We start from the raw sequence: 20,914 nt of genomic DNA, 5'->3' as shown, positions 1-20,914 counted from the left end.
CACAAAACCAGACATTTTTAAGGCAGGCGCTTTTCAAGCTTAAGAAACTCTAGGTTTTCCTACATCATGCCACATAGTAACACTTATCAGACGAACCCAAGGTAATGAAAGTATGCGCAGCTCGACCCGCGATATTATATCAAAGATAACAAATCAATTTCAGGGAAACTAATCAAGCTATTCTTTTCCGGACTTGCAATTGTCTATAAAATGAAACGCAAAGTGGGCAATGAGCACTTTTTCTAGGGTTGAGCTTGGGTAAGTCTCTTAGAACCGACATCTTGTTCACTATCCAAATCTTATTGTGTTGGTGTTAATAATATTATTAACAACTTCGTTCAGGTTAGTGGATCATTAATTGAAACCAAGTATAAAAACGCTGCATATTAAGTTCACTGCAAAGGTATTTTGTTAAAACAATGTACTCAAGAAGATACTTCGAAAGGTTTTTTTTGTCTTCTTTACGGGCATGATTGCTTCGCAGGAGACAATCTTTAGATATAAAAATTAAGGATAATAGGGTGCTACATATATTTATGAACCCTCAACGACCTATTTGAAAGAGATACGAAAATCTATAATAAGGTTTGCTATGATGTAGACGAAATAAGGTACAAAAAATTGAATATTCGGTTTTATTTCCATTGACAAAACATTCATTTAATTGCGAAAATGTTTTCCACAACGCAGCATTTTGAAAATGAAGCTCTATCTCCTGCTCGCATTGGCGTTGGCAACGAATGCATGTGAGTAATACAATTTTTTTATAAAATTGCAATCTCCCTTGCATCATTTGTGGTAGTATGTACAATCTAAACATTCCGAGGACAACTAAGCAGTTCGTATAAGTCATGAATGCGAAAGCGTTCCAGGCGCCGAGAGGACCAAACGCGGCACAGCACAATCTGCTTAAGTAAAAAAAACAAAAAAAACTTCTGTTTTAATCAAGGAAACACTGACATTATGTCCGCTTTAAAATGTTGAAGTTTTTTATAATAAACATCTCAGAATAGTGTTTTTCTAAGGTGACTGGACCAACTTTCGAACACAATGTTCAATTTGTGTGAGCGAGATAAAATCATATATATTATGTCAAAGTAATGAGTCAATTCAGGAGCAGGAGTTTCCCTTTTTAACTATTCAACCATTACTTTATCTTTTACGTGTCCGACGACAATGATATTACTGACTTAAGTGAATAATTACGTGTTTTTCTTTTTGTTCTCTGCAGATGGCGCGGCAGTGTAAGTACATCCTTTGATTCCAGTATGTATCTAAATTTTAAATCAGTCTACATTTTCTCAAAATAGATCTTTAAATACCCTCATTATTATTTTTTTCTCTTAGCGAGAGAGCAACCGACCCCGTCCTACAGGGTGTAGCTGATGAAGGTATGAAACTGCTAAGCTAATAATTATTCTAAAAATGTAGAGCACTTACTAACATATACCCATAAAAAATATATCTCTCAATGATTACGTTATTTATTCAGCTGAATACAAGATCTAGTTCACAGAGACATTATTGGGGCACTCTTTTTCGTCGGTGGCAAATTTCGATCCACGTAAAATGGCTCAACATAGTTTTAGAATAATTAGGAAATTCAGATGGTGTTGATAAGGTCAAAAGAACAGTAGTCGATTTACAAAGTACAACATTCCATATGTATATATTTATATATTTGCCTGGGTTGCTCAATTTTATATTTATATTTTAGCCCATTCATGTGTTTATTTTTCTCAAATATACTTGATTATTAGAAACAGGATATCCTTATTATTGGATACGTTTTGTTATTCAGGAAGTCATGAGGCCGAAGGGTGTAATAATAATGCACAACATAACCCATGTAAAAAAAGCAAAAACTACTAGTTTTGTAGCACAGTACAACTTATGTGAATTTTCGCAGGGCACATTTCGGACATTATTAAATCAACGGCGAGTACGGGTTCTTTATAAAGTAGTTATAACGGCATGATTCGGAAATGCATATATGGTACTTTTTACTTCAGGCGAGGAATACCGATTGAAGCAAGACCTTGGCAAAGCTTTTGAGAAAGCGGGCCAGTGGCTGCAGGGAAATTATACCCCCGAGACGGAAGACGAACGCAAGAAGCTTGAACTGCTGAACTCCGAGCTTGAAGCTCTGATCGCTAACGCTGCCAAAGAAGACATCCTTGACGAGCTCGACGACGAAGCTGCCGCCTATGGCTGGCGTGAAGTGATCACTAGCGCTGCGAAGACCATCGTCACACAAGTCGTGATCAACAAGATAGCTGGCATTATTGTGGGTGCCATGGGATAGACATCGATTCAACTGCAACCTGGACGGTTGTCCTAAAATAGTACATGAAGCAAAATAAAAGCTCTCTCTAAAGGTCTAAAGTTTTTTTTTAAGTGTCTTGGACTGTATTTACTCGTGCATTATAACATACTCTCTGCAGCCGGTAAAGTCTTTTGTGGAACAACGCTACCTTCTCGAATGCATGCTTTATGAAGGGCACAAAGCGCGAAAACTATACCTTTATGGCAGGGTAATAGTTTATTATCAAAGCTAAATTTGCACTAAAAGCGTCTTAATTTATGTATTTTTTAAACACCTGTTAATTATGATCGCAACGATCATAATTAACAGGTGTTCTTAAAAAATTCACAGGCTCTGCTGTGAAGCTAATTCTGGCCATATAGAATACTTTTGGGCGTTGGTTGCTGGTGATATTCGAGAAAAGAAAAAAAACGGGAAAACCTCTTGAGGTACTTTCAAGTTCAATAGCCATGGTCACATTCAACAATGCGTGTGGTCGGGGCTCTCAAATAACCGCAACCAAAAACAAGTGAAACTTGTCGATGATAATGTGTAAAGCCGCGCTTTTGTATACAAAACGGAACACTCTATGACTAGCTGATGCTGAAATTGTCTCTAAGCGCGGTTATATAATAAATATTTATTTAAAACATTTATGTTAAAGATTCTAGTTATCATAAGAACTATCTTTTATCAGACATAAAAATCATCGTAGTTGTCGGTTTGGGTGTAAGCCGGCAGATTTGACAGGAGTTAGTCTTCACTCTTTTTGATTACTCGGATGTCACCTTATATCTTTGGCTCCCTTATGGCTCGTTGGCACTTCTGTGGTGAATCGGCGGAAAGCCAAATTTTGACATGCCGCAATACTTTTAAACTAAGTACTAGTTAGGTTAAGCCGCTTAAACCGATTTGTAGCAAGACGAAAGAGGTCCAAATTGGGTCCCTTGGATTGCCAAACGTGACCAAGTTAGGTTTCGCTACCGCGTTGCCTAATAGAGCTCTTTTAATGATGTTAACTTTCGTTTTGTTGAACTATTTTAATACAAACAAAGTAGTTTCTGTAACAATAACTGAAATTAAACATACTTTATTTCTGTAATATTTATATTGTAATCCTTTGTCCTTTTTCCCGTAACGAAAGTTACGTGATCAGAAAAATGCAATATTTTTATTTTAAAAAGTTTTACTGCTTAGGCGATCTCGTGGGTACTAGAAGAAAATACCTCGAACCAAGGATTACAGTAAATTTCAACATGGCTACACATATAAGTCAGTTTAAGTTAACCTAGACATCAAGCAAGGGTCTAAGTTAGATATCAGGAACGCGAAAACGTGGATGTCGATTTAAATGCACCACTTTAGTGCGGCAATACTTCCTGAAACAAATAAGAATCTATATGTCGTAATGGCACACCAAGTTCGTGAAGTGTTCAATCGCAGCAAAGAAGTAAACTGCTGCATATGTACAAGCGGAGTATGACAAATAACAAGTGAAAAATTGTTGCTGGGTATGTTTATATTTAAAATATTGCGGAACATAATCGGTGATGGCCCAAACTATCCCCTATAATTGTTGTTTGTTTCTGTCTCTAGTTTTCACACTTCTTCATTAACTTGTGGTTGCTCTACCACGTTGTTTTATTAAGATCGTCCGAATTTCCAGTTTTATGTCAGGCTTTCTGATTTAGTTTCAATCTTTCCCTCTTTTGTAATTTTGTATATTTGACTCCAAAAGTAATAAAATGACAGGAAAAAGTCGCAGTTTTTGATAAGTAACACGTAACGACAACTTGGGCAAGAAAATTAAAACTGAATATGTGCGCACGGGGCGACTCAATGAGGGCCAAATATTTAATATTTGTTTTATTTATTTATCTATTATTTATATTCAACCTCAGCCTTTTGAAAGAATGTATTTTTGTGAATACAGTTTTTTATTTATTTATTGGATGAGACAAAGGTTGCATCATCTTCTTCGTTCACTCTCAATTTATCTTGTCGTGAGCACTGTTCAAAGCGAATAAGCTTAACGTGTTCGTAATAGACCTCGCGCGTACAGGGAAGGAATGAGGTTTTGATCTAAAACTTGAGTTTTTCTCTTGTGCCAAATTCGTACTGGTAATATGCTCGAAAGGCATGATTAGGAAAGCGTAAAATCTGAAATAACATATTTTCCGTGAACGCTTCAGACTGCGAGAGATTATCTTGTGACGCCGACGGAGGCGGAAAATATCAAATAAAATGGCCACACTGACGCCAATGAAATATTCCTAGACCTCCCACCTGACGATTGATTAGATTGTCTCCGCAAATATCTTACACAAAAATGCAAATGCAGCAGTGCACAGTGATAAGTCACACGCCTACAGCCTATGATATTATCAGAAAACAAAAATGATATCCGCAATCTCCACTGCCGGTAGCTATGATCTCATCACGCACCAGATGGAGTACGACAATACTTAGTAGATTAGTTAGCAAGGGGGAGCCATTCTAAATTGTACTCAACTTAATAAACGGGGCAGCTGCGACTCGGAAGCTCCAATAATTTCATGATTTCGGTACTTCAAAAGGCAATGCCTTGCAAGTCTTTCAAGTCTGCTGTGGCTTTCGTAAAGAGCGCAAGTTATATGGTGGTCTACCAAATACTTGCTTCACTAAACTATTGAAAATATAAATTTTTTTGGCTGAAATTAAAGTCTTTAGGAGCTTCCATTCGGCGGTGACTTTGTTCTTGGTGGTTCATGGGTTTGTGCGTTGTATCAGTGAAGATAACAAAGTTTAAAGTGTAAATAGTGTCAATATAAATAACGACAATCGGAAATTAAATGCGTCGTAAATTTAGCGCGTGATGTGATCAATATTTGTTTTTTTATATACTTCTGAAGTTGTGTTTTAGACAAGGTACTAAAATAAAAACGAAAGAAGCAAAACACAAAGTAATTCGTATTGCGGTATACTATTTATTGAGGCGACGTCTCTCAAAATTTGTAGCCTAAAATTAACTAATCACGTTATATAAAAATCAAATAAAATTAAATCTACTGCATCTATATCAACAACATATGTTTTATGAAGTTTCTTAAGGAAACTCTTTAGATAACGGTTGATTGAGATTAATAGTTTTGTCTCACCTGACCACGCATTTGGTGTGAGATGTGTTTTGAAAGTTTCCTTACAAAGATTATTTTGTATTCACATATCAAAGAGAGCGATAATATCTTTCTCTTTAGAAGTTTTCATTTAGTAGAGCACTCATCACTCACAGGTTGTTTGCTGCACAAAAGAGAAATGGAAATACATCTCAGCGTTCCACATTATGAGCATCAAGTCCCTCTTGCGTAGAGATTATGCTGTACAACTACGTTGGAAAAAATCTACAACCGTGTATAGTTCTAAAAATAAAACAATAAAAAAGATATTAAGTTATTTTAGTGTGATCTTAAGAGCCTCCTAAGCAACAATTTGCAGCTGATAATTTCTAACCATTGACTATGACAGCTTATGCAAAGGTATGCGTTGAGGTATAAACCACAGAAATCCGTAAGCGCTTTTTTAAATTGTTGGTACACCGACTGCTAAAGGGCAATAATATTCGGGTTTAAAAATGCGCATCAATTAGGTAAACTTCCTCCTTCGTGTATAATCATGTTTGGATATTATTTCGGAGAAAACATTGCAGGGTTCAAAAACCCTTGATGTTATATGCGTCAAACTGAATCTCGACTGAATATTTAAACACGCTGAACATGAATCACATTCGACATTGTGGCATTGTGCAGTTGGCTGCTGATGTGGGAGTCTTCTGCGGTAGCACATGTGCAGTTCGTACCGGAGGGCCCATCTTACCGTACCGTACGTCCCGTCAAGCTGGTGAATCGAAGTGAGGAGGAGAGAAGCGAGACCGCTTCTCCTCATTCTCAAATTCTCCCGGAGGACAGTTACGTCAAAGAACTCGCTTGATCTTGCCCTTCTTTTCCAAAATTACGGCCATCCGTTGGAGATATGGATGTACGAGGGATGTTTTGGCTTTGTAGCGTCCCGTCCAACACTTCTGCAGCCTTACTTTGCAAAATCCAAGTTTCGGTTCAGGCCTCATCAGCCTCAAGCCTGCAAGTGTACCTTGTTTAAATAAAGAGGGGAACACTGTGATTGCACTTTTTCTGCCAGTCACCGTTTTGTGGGAGAAAATGAATTCAACGGCTGTTGAGCTTCGCCAAAAGAGATTGTAAATATGCTTTTTTGTTTGGGTTTCTTTTTTTTTTTGCAAATTTTATCCACTTTAGCTTGCATACAGGTGTGCGTCTCATATTTGCAACGTCTTATTCTTAACCTTTACTATTCCGGTTTACGATATGGCACACATGGACGTTTAGGAGCTAGTAATGTCGGATGTACAACGTTGAGCAAGGTAGTTCTGTGTTTAATTTTGTTCCGACATATGAAAACCGCAAAATAACGCTAATTAAATACCATTAATGCTTTTCTTTTGGCACAAGCCACTCGTGAGCCGAGAATAGGATTGCTATAATGCCGAGGAATGCTTTAAAGCACTTGTCACTAGATGTTGCAACTACCTCGTGCATCATTGGAAATATGAAATGAAAATCACGTTATCCAGAATCTGATGAGGGGCGAGAGCCGAGCCGTGTGTCTGTGACTTCCTTGCTGTCCGTTGTCCTGTTGCGCGTTAGAACCATTATTCAGAATGTGCCGCATCATTGCGCAGTAGACTACGTCAATTCCTGGTCGATCTTCTATGCTTGAGAAAGAATATATTGAAGAAAAGAACTGGTAAAAGGCTAACAAACAAACAGTAACTATATTCGCCTCTCCTTGTCTTAGCCCCTGGTCGTACACACTCAACATTGTAACACCCATAATCGTGTAAAAAGGGTGTTAGAAGGGTGTAGGTTAGGAAAAACACCCTTTTTACACGCTTTTTACACGATTTCTGAATATCGGTGGGTGTAAAAAGGGTGTGCTGACGGTTTACACCATTTACACGCCCTCTTTACTCCCCACTTGCAGCGATGGTGTCTGAAATCGCGTAAAAAGGGTGTATGGGCGAATTTTACACCCTTCATCCACACGGTGTGAAAAGGGCGTAATGGTGATGCTGTCAAATACACCCATGATTTCATAGCCGTTCATATTTATTGCTTTGGTGAAACTGTTGCTGATGTTCGACGGTACAAATATCGAGTATAATTAATCGCCACACGGAGTCGCGTATGATTAGGAAGTGCTAGAGAATAGTTTTTGCAACTCCTATTGAACTCTTCGTCCGACACGAGCCTAAAATTACGTTTCGCGCGTGCATCAGTTTTATCGGTTCAGCCTTGATTTTTCGCTGACAAAAAAAAAATGAACGAAGACGTGTAAATATACAACCTAGGCAGCACATAGTATTGCGCTGTTATGGAATTAAATCGGAAAGATTGTGCCAATATTATTTTGGTCCAGCCAATATCTGTGAACAATGGGATGGGTCGCGCCGACGCTATCCTGACATACCGTACGTGGCGCCGTTTTTGGTTGACTGTCAAGAGTGTCCTGCGTGAATTGGCTATGCCGGCGAATGTATTTTTATTTCTTGACTGCCTAAAATTCGACGTTACAAAACGAAACAAAGCAAGATTAAGCGAAATAGAATCTGCTTACTTTTCACATAAGAAAGACGTCTTAAGTTGAAGACTTGAACAAACTGTGGCGCCTTCATTTCGGATATTACAAACTCACCTGACTGGGTTTCGCACTACTTATAGCACCTTCACTGAGACTTTATTTTGGAGTGTAGCTCTGAAGAAACAATGCCGCAAGACAATGGAAAGTGCCGGATTAATGACACCCCCAGGACGCGACTCTTATGTCTGCGTAATGACACCAAAATATCTAGCTTCCCGACGCTTTTTTTCCTGTTTTTCTTCGGTACACGTGAAACCGCGTCTTCGACGGCGTTCAAAATTATTTTTCGTATTAATTTTGTGATCTCGCGGTCCGCACCAGAAGATGCGCGTCTACATGAGTGGCAGTTTGAGACGCTCAAGGTTGTACTACGCAAAGCATGTCCTGACGAGTCCGATTTAGCTACCTTTCCTGGACAGGGCAGGTGGCAATACAAAGCAGCAGAGGTAGATTAGCTGCTTTGTCCAACCCCCTTTGACCTCGTCTTCTGATAAGCCTCCAAACCTTCTTTTGTGTCTTCGTTTTGCTGTGAGCGAGTGCCGTTTCTAGCAAATCAGAGGGGTGGCGCGAAACACGTGACCGCTCTCCGTAGGACAAGGACGCTTGGACGAAAATTTGTCACGTGACTCGCTCTGACGCGATGATTGGCTACTGGGGCCGTAGTCTTTGCCGTATGCCAAGTTATGGTGAGTTGTAGGGGCCACGTAGGTCTGGTTTACAAAAAGGGGGGCGCCCGTCAGTGTATTCCTGTTTTTCGTGCGTTTCAGTCGCGGCCGTGATTTTTCGTCGTGAACAGCCAGAATACATTCATACCAACTTTTCGGAAATGGTCGTTTATTTCGTCTGAGTCCATGGAATTATTGTGCTGTATTTGTTGGACGCGTTTCGACAAAGAGCTGCTCATCGTCGGCCGCGAGACTTCCGTTGAATGTGATCGACCGCCTTCAACCTCCGCATTGTGTTTGCGTTATTTTGTGCTGCCCGAATCGGATTACACATCTATCACAACAGAGACGTGCTCATCGGTGACCGCGAAACTTCCGCTGAATCTGAGCGACCGCCTTCATCCTCGACATTGTATTTGTGGATAATTATGTGCTGCCCGAATCGGATTATGCATCTATCACGGATTACAGGAGATCGCTGTTTTATTTGTAAGTACTCTGCTAGCATGCTTTTGATAGTAGTCCAAGGGGGCTATGTTCCACAAATGTTTCGTTTCTCTTAAAAAGAAACGGAAGTGACGGAAGCGACAATATCGCGTTCGATTCGTTAGAAGGTCAAATGGCGAAAATAGGTAACTTTCGTCATTTGAACCTCTAAGCAAGCAAACGCGATATCGTCACTTCCGTCACTTCCGTCACTTCCGTTTATTTTTAGGAGTAACGGAACATTTGGCGAACATAGCCTCCCTGCTTCCGTTCCAATAGATCACATTACGGTTTACAAACATGAACTGCCGCTTACGTCCCAAGCAACTCCCGGTCGTACCGTCTTTGCAAGCCTGCCAGTTTTGTCCACGTAAACAGTGCAAGAAAGCATAAACGTAACATGAGAAGTACAATTGGAGATTCAACTAGGGCCTTCGGTTGTACAATTTGATGGGGTTATGAAACAATATCCGGTTGAGATATTCATGACCCTACACGCACGGACCGCCACTGGTTTAGAAGCGTCTTGGTCGTGGTGGAATTGCGAGGATAAAAGAGAACTATTTCCTTCAGTCTTCCCTTCGCCAAGTTTCATGACGTGCGCGTGAACGTAGCTTTGCCCTTTGGCACGCTTGTAATTGCACACACTTGCCCGCATAAGCAAAGACATGGCTGCGGCCAAATAACCTGCTTGCAATCGCCTATAGAGAATTTGGTAGAACCTGTTAGAACCTTGATTAAGAAATAAGAAGTGAACCAGGCATTTGCAGTCATTTTTTCGTGCACTCTTTTGGGTTTTTACTCCCAACTTTATGGGTGTTCGTAATCGCGCGTTGTTTATTTCCCTTTCTGGCGGTGATACACCCAATTTAGAAGGCGTACTGCGCAGTCATAACACCCTAATAAAAAGGTGTACAGTGGAATCACACCCTAATTTATGGGCGTTCGGAATAACGCCGTCCTTTAAGGCTGTTAGGGGAAACACCCTATTTTAGGGGTGTTAGGAATAACGCCCTTTTTAGGGCGTTTGCTACACCTAAATGGGTGTTAGTTATAGGACAAGCCATTTACACCCACAAGGGTGTTACGATGTTTAGTGTGTACGCTGTACAATGGATACTGCACGACCACACGGCGTCCATTTTCAATCGATGGCCCCGCGGCGCAGTTAGCCCCGTCGCGTTCTCCCGCGTGCCCAGGCGTTTGCCGAGCCTTTAAAGAAAGTTTCTTCAAAATTTCGGCGTCTTCCGAACTTTACCGAATCTGGAGTTCTGCAGATTCGGGCCATCACTAGTGAACACCGAGCATGCTGTTATCGCTTTTGAGTCAGTGAGGGTGCGGCATGAGTTAATAACAGCGGCGAGGAATCTATTTAGAGGCAACACGCTTAAAAATATTAAACGATTCCTGGCGTTTCTTTTAAGTTGTCAGTAACTGTACTAACCGACATTATTTATTGGGAGCTGAAAGTGCCTAACACCATTTCAAAATCACACAAAAGTGTTCTCTCCTCAAATAGCTAAAACGCTTCTTGTGGAGTGGTGTAATCAGTTGCTTATCATTGCATAAAGATTACAATTGTTCGAATTGACCTAAATATATCGAAGCTCCATTGAAACCATTATGCGAGATTTACAAGGGAATTATATTTAATAATAAAATCAAACTTTACTATTAATTATTGATCAGTGTAAATCTGTATTGGTGTCTAAATCTGACTATCCGAGTACTAGAATCGTTCACTCTATATGGGCACCCTGCAGTTCTAACTCGGTGCCTATACGCGCGCCTCTCGTGGCGTCGTCGCGCGTAATCATGGGGAAGCGAATTCGGCAGTCGCAGCTCGACTGCAGTGGTAAACCGGAAGGTGTTGCGAGGTCGACATGCCTGCTTGGACTACCACACTGGCAGAAGCGAGGGAGCACCGGAGGTAGCGGCGGGGCTCTACCGTTCTCCCTACGCTGACTCAAAAGTGGCCGGGCACGGCGTGGTTCGCTGGGCCATCGGTAGCGGCTTCAAGCGGACGCAGGGTGCCCATACCAGGGCCTCAAACACGCGGCCCGTGGAGCAGATGCGGCCAGCGACTCTTTCGGATGCGACCCACAGATATCCCGCGGCTGTGAGCCCCTTCCCATGCCTAGAGCGCCAGATGCGCCAATGTTAATAGTTTTATATTGTCAAGTCATTTTCGCTGGAAAAAGAGCTAAAATGTGTTCATGAATGTTTCACTACTGTGTTTTTTTTAAACCAAACATTGGTTCGTTCAAATATTTTATTCTCGATCTTTTTTCATGCAAATTAACCGGAATGATAGTACCAGTAGAAGTGTATACATGTACGAGCAATTTGCTCAAGAGCGCACCTCGGCTGCGTGAACATTTTTTACAGCAGGAGCAAATGACAAAGATAAAGGAAGCTCTTAGTCCGGGTTTTTAGCTGTCAGACGATACCTCTACAATAAATGTATCTTGTTATAATGCTGCTATAAAATTTTCAGAAAACCAAAAACCGTCACGTGAAAAGATATGTTTTGCTATGCCTCTTGAGCATAATGAATTGTGCGACAGGGCAAGGATGGTGTGCTTACTAAGTTATATTAAAGATCACCAGTATACTGTAGCATGGTGGTGTTTCAAATCTTTTTATAACGTGAGGCGTGTGCCCAAAGTAGTCGTATATGCAAATAAAAGCCAAAGAGGGCAAAACGATGGGCTTACAAAAAGTATAAGGTTCCTTGTCTAAAAAAAATCTGGGGTGTCGCTGGGAAAGTCATCATCATCATCATCATTTATTATTCTTTGAAGGCCCAGGGGGCATTATACAAGGGAGTGAACACTTAAAAAAAACAAGTAACAAAACAATTTATCTACAAAAACACGCTGTAATGTAGCTACGGGTTAGAAAAAATAAGCTAATGGCTGCAGAAACTTTCTTAGTATCAGATAAGGAAACAATTACGTCAGGCAGTGAGTTCCAGCCGTCAATGGCCAATGGTAAAGTAGACATTTAGTGCGTGACGTTTGACGATAAAATCGGACGGAGTTTACAAGAATGGTCAAGACGACGGAAAATGCGGTAAGGAGGTGACGACAAACTTTTCTGAGATTACTGTTGTAATAAAAGACCCGATGAAGAAGAGGAAGACGAGACACCCTGCGGCGGTGAGAAAGAGTGTCAAGGTTAGCTGATTGGCGAAGTCCTGATATGCTTGCGTAGGGGGAATAGTCGGAATAAATAAAACGGAGGGCCCTGCTTTTAACGGATTCCAGATTGTTAGTTAGGTATGCCTGCCACGGTGACCATATGGAAGAAGCGAATTCTAGTTTAGTTCTGACCAAGGTTGCATAAGCTAGTTGTTTTACGGGGGATATAGCTTGTCTGAGGTCGCGGCGAAGAAATCCGAGAGTGCGGTTAGCATCGGCGATGACAGTTGTTATATGAGTGGTCCATGATAGGTCAGATGTCAAATGAATTCCTAGATATTTATACGATGAACAAGCAGTTACTGGGATGCCAGAAAGGTGGTAAGAGGAGGATAGAACATGTGAACTGCGGGAAAAAGATAGCGGTTTACATTTATTATAGTTTAAAGCCATTTGCCATTTATGACACCACTAAATTATAAGTTGGAGATCGTTTTGCAAGGTTAGCTGATCGTGGCGTGAATGAATGGGTCTATACATGACACAGTCATCGGCGAACAAGCGTACTTCAAAAGTGATGCCATGGTGGAGATCACTAATGTAGATTAAAAAAAGAAGGGGGCCAAGAACGCTTCCCTGAGGAACGCCAGACGTTACTGTGATTGTGGTAGATTTTATATTGTTAATAGAAGTGTACTGTGTGCGATTAGTAAGGAATTCAGAAATCCAATTAACTACTGAAGGGTGAAGATTAATATTTCTTAGTTTCATTAAAAGTCGTTGATGAGGGACCATGTCAAATGCTTTGGAGAAGTCAATGAAAATGGCGTCCGTTTGAACAATGGAATCGAAATTTGAGTAAACGTAAGTTAGAAATGCTGTTAGCTGAGTTTCGCAGGAGTAGGACTTGCGAAATCCGTACTGGTGCTTGAAAAGGAAGTTATGAGAGTCTAGAAATATTATTATGTTAGAATAGAGAATGTGCTCCAAGAGTTTGCATGAAACGCTGGTGAGCGAGATGGGACGATAGTTGCTGACTTGTTGGCGATCGCCTGTTTTATGAACGGGTATGACGTTAGCAACTTTCCAATCTGATGGTACTTCAGAGAGTTTAAGAGATTGAGAGAATATGTCGCAGAGGAAAGTGGAAGAAATGTGTTTAGTGTTTATCAATACCTTAGAGTTAATTTGGTCATCTCCGGAGCTGGAGGACACCTTTAGTTGATCTATAGCCTTAAGTACTCCAGTACGGTCAATTACGATAGGATCCATGAGAGGGTGAGTAGATTGGCACGAGTCGGGAATATTTAGTGTGTCCTCCTTAGTAAAGATGGAGCAGAAGAAATTGTTAATAGCAAGAGCGCCGTGTTTATCAGAAAGCGGAAGTCCGTCGTCATCTACAAATTGCAAAGGAAGTGAAAGTGCCGGATTGATTATTTTCCAAAATTTCTTTGGTTTCGTGGTTAGTATTTTCGGGAGGTCGCGATAGTATAGAATTAGGTTTTGGCGTGATTTATTGCTGATTTATAAGCCCTAGCGCATTCGTAGTAGGCGTTCCAAGAACCGGTGGTGTTGACAGCCTTAGTCCGCTTATAGAGTCTTTTTTTCCTATGGGATTGATTATTAATTGTTTTATTGTACCAAGGGTTAGTGTTATCATATATTATACGGGTCAGTGGAAAAAAGCGTTCGATTAGGTAGATCATTTTATCTTTGAATAGAGTTCAGTTTTCATTAACCGTTCTTTCCCAAAAGTTAACTGAGAAAGTATGATAAAAATCTTCGAGGTTAAAGTTGATTGATGCGTAATCAGCTCTCGCGTAATTGCGAATGAATTTGCAGTAATGTGATCTACGAGGAGCAGAGAGAGATAGAGTTAAACCGATGACGAGATGGTCACTAATGCCGGGTAAGTATGTGATGTTACTGAACAGTGAGGTGTCTTGGCTTAAACATAAGTCGAGTATATTGCTACAGTGATTAGTAATCCTAGTAGGCTGAGTGATATCATTTGAAAAGTTGAAATCTAAACAAAAGTCTATAAATTCTTGAGACAATGCGCAACTAGAAGAGAGGGCAGACTAGTCAATGTTCGGGTAATTGAAATCACCAAAGAGAGTAAAAAAGGCGTTAGGGTATTTAGTTGAGATTTCAGAAAGACACTTACAGAGCTTGTTAACAAATTTTTTATCACTATCTGGCGGTCTATAGCACACAGCCACTATTACGGGGGGCGTCGTAGCAACGTACACACATACAACTTCCAAGTCTGTAAGAATCGGTATAACCCGGGACGAAATTTGATTTTTTATAGCTAAAAGCACACCTCCCCCCTCCTAGCGGATCTACCACACCTACACACAAGAAAGTTTGGACACAAAGGAAAAAGTTCAGTATCGGATATATCGGGGCTTAGCCACGTCTCGGTAAGCATAAAGAAATCTGCGTTGCATGCCTCAACCAAGGAAATCACATCATTTCTTTATGGTATCAAGCTTCTAAACTTAGTAAATAAAATAGAATGATAAGAAGGTTTGTTACAGATAACACGGCGTTTTGCAGGTTGATTGGGTGACGAAAAACGAAATGAACGCTGGCATTGCTATGCACTTTTTTCCTTCACGGCACCAAGAGCGGCGTCATATACATAACACTTACTATCTAAAAACAGCTTATCGTGAAGCAGCTTGTAAGTCGTGCCTTTAGGCTTGGCAAAATCAAGAACGTGACGGCGCGCAAGTCGGACAGAAATGGGAGAATCTTTACTGATGGCTACAAGTGTCCCTTTGAGCTTAAATGCCGACGAAAGAATGCCCTCTTCATCCTTAAATTATGAAAACTTCACAATTATAGGTCGACATTTCTGTGCATTGAACGCTCCCAAGCGATGCGCTCTTTCAATTTTGCTTGATTCGATATTCACGCCTAGGTTTCTGGAACACAGGCCGGTTACCAAGCCCTCGGACTGGGCCCAAGTTTCCCTATCGGTGTCAGTGACACCAAAAAATAGAAGGTTGTTACGACGGGATCTGCCCTCCGCGTCGTCACAATGAGTTTTCAGCTGCTTTGCAACGTGATACACCAATGCTCTTTGGTTGTCTATTTGTTTTTCCCAAAATATCAAAATATTGCCCCCGCAAGCGTTGGACCTCTACTTTTCGGGAGTGGGCTATCTGTCCCCCACACTCTAATCTGCTTGAGACCTCTGCTATATAACCCCCAAGGCAAGCAGTTATTACCTCGCGAGAAATTGTAGTCAAAACAACAGAACACAAAGTCTAATCACAGGACAGAAACAACCGTGGGGTATATAGATGCGATCATAACCATGTTGAAGCTATATGGCATATGCTATATGGTTTCGGACGGAATCCTAGTTGGACGTCGCGTCCCGTAGTTTTGGTTGTAGTTAATGGTAGGGTGAGGCGAAGTATAGTGAATTCTTCTTCTGGGCGTATCCTTTTTCTCAGACATTTGAGCTAATTAATTTGTCGATCTTTTTTTTTCTAAACGTAATTTTGTTGGTTGCTCCTGTTTCACTTTTTGTATATCGACCTAGAGGCATTGCTCGGAAACAAGGTCACATCTTATAATGGGGCCACTTGGAAGCGATATTGTTAGTCAAAATGTATGCGGGCTCCCCTTTAAAACTTCGCGACTATAACCTAGTTTGAATAATTATTCTCTAAGAAACAGTTTAATTCTTCGCACAGCCCTTTCGTTTTCTTAAGACACGTGTGCTTGCTATGCAAAGTTGAAAAAAAGTTTAGATCATATAATAAAACTTTATATAAAACGATACTTCAATATCACATTCCAAATTGTTAGATTTGTAAGTCTTGTTTTGCGAAAAACAAATCTGTAATCTGTATAGTATACATTTTGTTTGGTTAGGTAAAAAAGTAATTTCTGTTACCTTGACTGCACGGGTATAAAGAACATAACACAGCTTTCAGCAATTTTCTACGAGAGTAGTAAAGACTGTGACACTGGATACTATCACTAACTACCCACCTGAAGCTAAACTGGAATATAACTTCGACTCGTTCCTCTAAGCCTACTAGGTATTAACAAAAAGAAAAAAAAAAAAGTCCGAAGGGCTATTATTTATAGAAGCAAATTATTAGCTCGTGTACTAAAACACGAATTTGATCTGTGTTATTTTGAGGGTTAAAATATTCAATGTTGACGTCTTGTATGAACAAACTTTATTATGTATTTGGTGCCTTAAATGAGTGTATGTAATTGCTGCAAGTCAAATACGTGTAACGAGTGGTAGGGATATGCAACGGAAGAATAATTTTTTGTGTTTGGTATTCCAGCCACAGCACTACTATTGTGCAAACCAGCAAGCCCCTCATTCTCCCTTTATTAAAAGCATAGATTATGTGTGAATAAACTCTAAAGTTAATTTTGTTATTTTTATTGTAAATGACAGCATAGGCGACGCAATCCCCCATTAGATTATAAGAGAGCCACAGGAAGAATAACGAAGCAGGTGGTTGCATCAAAAAAGCCATGTCTTGCGTTCACATTCTCAGTGAAAAATGGCATCACTAGACCACTCGGTGAAGATATATAGACCGACACGCGGGCTTGACGTCACGGCGCTGCGGCGGCGCTGCGATCGCGCCGGAGCCGAGGGGTGTGGGCAAAAGGGCGCACGTTTCGCATGGGCGTCATAGTATTTCAGCATGCCGCGAAGCTATGTTGCCGTTAACCTCACCGAAATGTACAAGAAAAGTAGTGGAGTGACCTTCTACAAGTCCCCGGCAGACTCTGAAAGGCATAGAAGGTGGATAATATCTGTGGATCGAGAATTATGGTCGCCTCGCGCGTTTGTGCGGCAAGCACTTTCTTGGAGGCAAGTGCGGCTTCCATTTCAACCTCCGTCCCGAGGCTTGCTTATGTACAGGGAAACGGTCCTCTGATCGAGACCACCCGGATTTTCTTCCCACGGTGTTCGCGCACAAAGCACCGGCCAAGCGCTCGTCGGAAGCTCGCTACGCCCGTGCTACCCAGCAGAAGGGGATCGGCGACAGAACGGCAATGTTGTAAGCGTTACCAAAAAAAAAAAAAGTAACGAAATACGTTACTCGTTACTTGCAAATCAAAGGTACGCGTTACTGAGCTACGTTTTCTAAAAATAAAAGGAACGCGCTACCTATAAAAGTTAACGCACGTTACTTCTGCGTTACTTTTTAAATTATGATTAAACACGTTTTACGGTTTTGACGATACAGGTATACATAAGCTCATATATCAAGAAACATTATGTTCATGCAGAAACAGAACATAATTACTTTTCTCTTTTTACGGTTTCAGCTAAATACGGACGAGAAAAAACGCAAAGAAAAACATGGCTTGACGCCTAAAAACACGGAAAAACTTGAAGTGTAATCGTAGTAACGCGTTACTGCCAAGACTTCAGAACGGACAAAGCGTTACTACCTGTCACCCTTCTGGTCACGAGAGTAGTAAAAATAGCATACCTTGACTTGAAAACGCTGTGTGTATTTATTTAATTAATAAATACACTTCCGCAGACCCAGAGTCTGCTGATCCCGCCGGCAGTGCGGAAACCGACTCGAAGTAATCGTAGGCCTCGAGAGACTTGTACGCGTGCTCCGTGTCGGCCGTGAACTGGCTTGGCGAAAAAACTAAATAAACGACGACGTGTGCCGTCGACTTCGGTGGCAGCAACTTCACGTCGGAAGTCCAGCAGGCCTTGTTTACGGCGTACGGATCCTCGTAAGCAACGCCGTTCACGCACAGTTTGTTTCGATACCGCCGCCGTTCAGGCTCGGGTAGCTAGCTCAAATAGTCGGGCATAGCATACGACATACGCTGTCAGGGAATACGACTCACAAATAAAGCTAGAAGCGTCCCTACAACGTCAACAACGAGCGCACGCCACACAACGCAATGGCGAAAACACGGAGAGCCGGGCTCCTTTTGCCCACATAGCTACCGCGCATGCGCGGCCTTCCGGCCGTGTTGGTAAACAGAGCCGCTCCGCGTGTCGGTCTATAAAATTTTTTACGTCACCAAAAGATGGATCGTAAAACAAAGCCGTTCGATGTTTAAAATTGCGCCCCACAAGAATAAGTATACGTTCATTGGTGAGGATGCCTAAATGCATGAGGCATTGATCAGAGCGTTGTTTTTGTAAGTGCACAGTCTCTCCTGGTGTTGCGGATTTGCAACCCACTCCACAGTATGCATAAATAATAAACTACAGCATACTTGTACCAGTCGCATTAAATTGGCAACGTTACTTCTGCAGATATGCATGATATAAGCACTAAAACGAATGTTGATAAGTGAGGCAGATAGATGACATGGAATTTGCATCACGCCTCAAATTTAGAGCAGCAACATTCGCTTGGTATTCAACGAAGTTGCGCCCAGTTCAGACAGCCAACAGAGAAGTCTCATTAAATGGGAGCAAGCTTAGTAAGCGTACGCAAGACTACACTAGGGTGTTTTGAACGTTCCGAACTTCCCCAAAACATCTTCAGATAAAAAGAGTCATTCGCTTGCAGCTAAACAGATTGTGACAGAGCAGCATTAAGGTCCCCGATAGAAATATAAAAAGATATCTAGAAAGTATACAAAAAAGTTTTAATACATAGGGTGTTTCGTAGACTTAACGAACATATTTTCAAAATGCAGAGGAAGTTACACTAATGCTGTCGGCGTAGGTGAGTTATACGACAAGGGGACATAATGTATTGGCCTAATCATCGCGATAAGTAAAATAATGAACTAAAATTGGTAATTACCTCTTTTATTAGTGAAAAAAAATATGGTTTTCATTGTGAATTCGCGCTAATTAACTAAAATCTTAGTGACCATGTTATTATTTATTTTGGGACCATTTCGGAATAGCCGTATTCGCGGAAATATTTATTAGAAACTACACCAATTTAAAACATTTGAAAAAGGTAATGATTTTACGGCTATTATTCAATCTTTTTTTAAAAACATTTGAAAAAGGTAATGATTTTACGGCTATTATTCAATCTTTTTTTTTAATTTTCCCGTGCAATTTAATAATTTCGCTTCAAGAATGTGCCGCAAGCGCTGCCCACACTGCACCGATTAATAATGACATGATTGAAATAACTACGTCGCTCTTTCAGGCGTCATTGCGGGAAGTGCTAGCGGCACTATTTTGGAGCGCAATTGTTTAAGAGAGCAAAGATTGGCAAATATTGATCAATTAATACCTAAAAAACAATCACCTTTTTGCAGTCCTTTAAATTGGTCTGGCCTGTAATAGATAACGCCTTCAATACTGATATTTTAACATGACCCCTAAGCATAGTGTTAAGAGTTGGATTAGCTGATTTCAGCGAATTATCCAACTTACCATCACGATTAGTCCCTTATATAATGTTTGCTAAACACGATAAATACACGGAGAAGACAGCATTTTCCTAATTCTCATGCTAATTTACTTCAAAATCTGTGTGAGTTTGCATCAAGTGCCCGGTATATCTGCCCTAATAATTTTCAAATCGAGAAAAAACAAGTGCATTGTGAACACGTACACTATTATCATCTCATTTTTATTTTATTTTAATTGACATACCATTGTGAAGGTACAAGCGATTCGCGCATTAACCACATTCTATGTTATTGCTTTCCCTCTCTCTCTCCTTCTCTCTTGATATCCGAAACATTTTGCAACTTGTATTATCGCTTCACTTGAAAAAGAACAGGATCTGCTCGAAACTTCAATAATAAAGCCTCTGCTGGTGCTCACTATTTTTTCTGCGCCTTAAACAAGAAAATAACGGAGCCGCTTGTACATCTAGGTCAAAAGTAACAATATATGTGCATTTTAATTATAAGAGATTATGGGAAGTTACTTGGAAGATACTAAAATTATTGAACGGATAACATGTTTCTCAAGTTTTTAGCTTGTTTGTATTTTTAATACTTTGTTCTTCACCAGGTATCTTACTCCGTTCACCTATTGGAATTATCGCTGTCCCTTCGTTCCAATCACTGTATATTAGAGGCATCTTCTAGTGAAACAACAAAGGCAGATATTAAAAACCGTGAAAATACTAAAACACACGGTAGTTTTTTATTTAGGAGTGCATTGAGTCAGACAGTGCGACGTCTGTGAATGATGTACGCCGTGTCCGTGTTTGCGTGTTCCTACGCCCAGAACTGCTTGACTGTGGATCTGATTAGATTGCTAGAGCGAAAGAAAATGTAATTAAAAAAAAAAAATACAGCCGCTCACTCGGATAGGTTTGATACCGGCCGCTCGAGCTATGACCAGATGGTTGCATTTCCTGAATGCAATATATATCAGAAGACAGAACTGATAACGAAAAGCACAGGTGATGGTGGTTTTGAGCTCATCTCGGAAGCAAGGTGGCGACGAGTGTTGGTACGTATCCGAAAACACTTAGGTGCCAATTTAAAACTTTGAACCTTAGGAGTGATTAGGCGTCATAGATATATGATTTCACTTAGTTTCATCAGTAACATTATATCAGGTAAGATTGCAAGTCGCCTGCCACTTGAGATAATGTGTATGTATAGTAAAATTAAAATATCTGTATACATAGACCTCAAAAGACACAGAGAACAATTGCAGCAGT

At 40.6% G+C, this 20,914-nt stretch overlaps 1 protein-coding gene across 1 annotated transcript; it reads left to right on the top strand.

Annotated features, from left to right (window-relative positions):
- Positions 1 to 205: 205 nt before the first annotated feature.
- LOC115328008 lies at positions 206 to 2,385 on the top strand. Its single transcript, XM_029989081.3, has 5 exons — positions 206 to 258; positions 691 to 746; positions 1,232 to 1,244; positions 1,348 to 1,391; positions 2,013 to 2,385. Exons 1-5 carry the CDS (start codon positions 230 to 232, stop codon positions 2,303 to 2,305), a joined length of 435 nt encoding a protein of 144 aa, XP_029844941.2. The 5' UTR covers positions 206 to 229; the 3' UTR covers positions 2,306 to 2,385.
- The last annotated feature ends 18,529 nt before the right edge of the window (positions 2,386 to 20,914 follow it).

The sequence above is a fragment of the Ixodes scapularis genome, unplaced genomic scaffold (genome assembly GCF_016920785.2).
Source record: "Ixodes scapularis isolate PalLabHiFi unplaced genomic scaffold, ASM1692078v2 PGA_scaffold5__190_contigs__length_132052651, whole genome shotgun sequence".
Classification (NCBI taxonomy): domain Eukaryota; kingdom Metazoa; phylum Arthropoda; class Arachnida; order Ixodida; family Ixodidae; genus Ixodes; species Ixodes scapularis.
Note: the sequence above shows the minus strand (reverse complement) of the source record. Positions and strands in the feature narration are given on the sequence as shown.

Excerpts from the sequence above, each read along its gene's own strand:
- LOC115328008 (XM_029989081.3), top strand. The coding sequence starts at position 230 with ATGAGCACTTTTTCTAGGGTTGAGCTTGG. Across the intron at positions 259-690 it reads TTTTCTAGGGTTGAGCTTGG|CATTTTGAAAATGAAGCTCT; the intron begins GTAAGTCTCTTA and ends TCCACAACGCAG. Across the intron at positions 1,392-2,012 it reads ACAGGGTGTAGCTGATGAAG|GCGAGGAATACCGATTGAAG; the intron begins GTATGAAACTGC and ends TTTTTACTTCAG.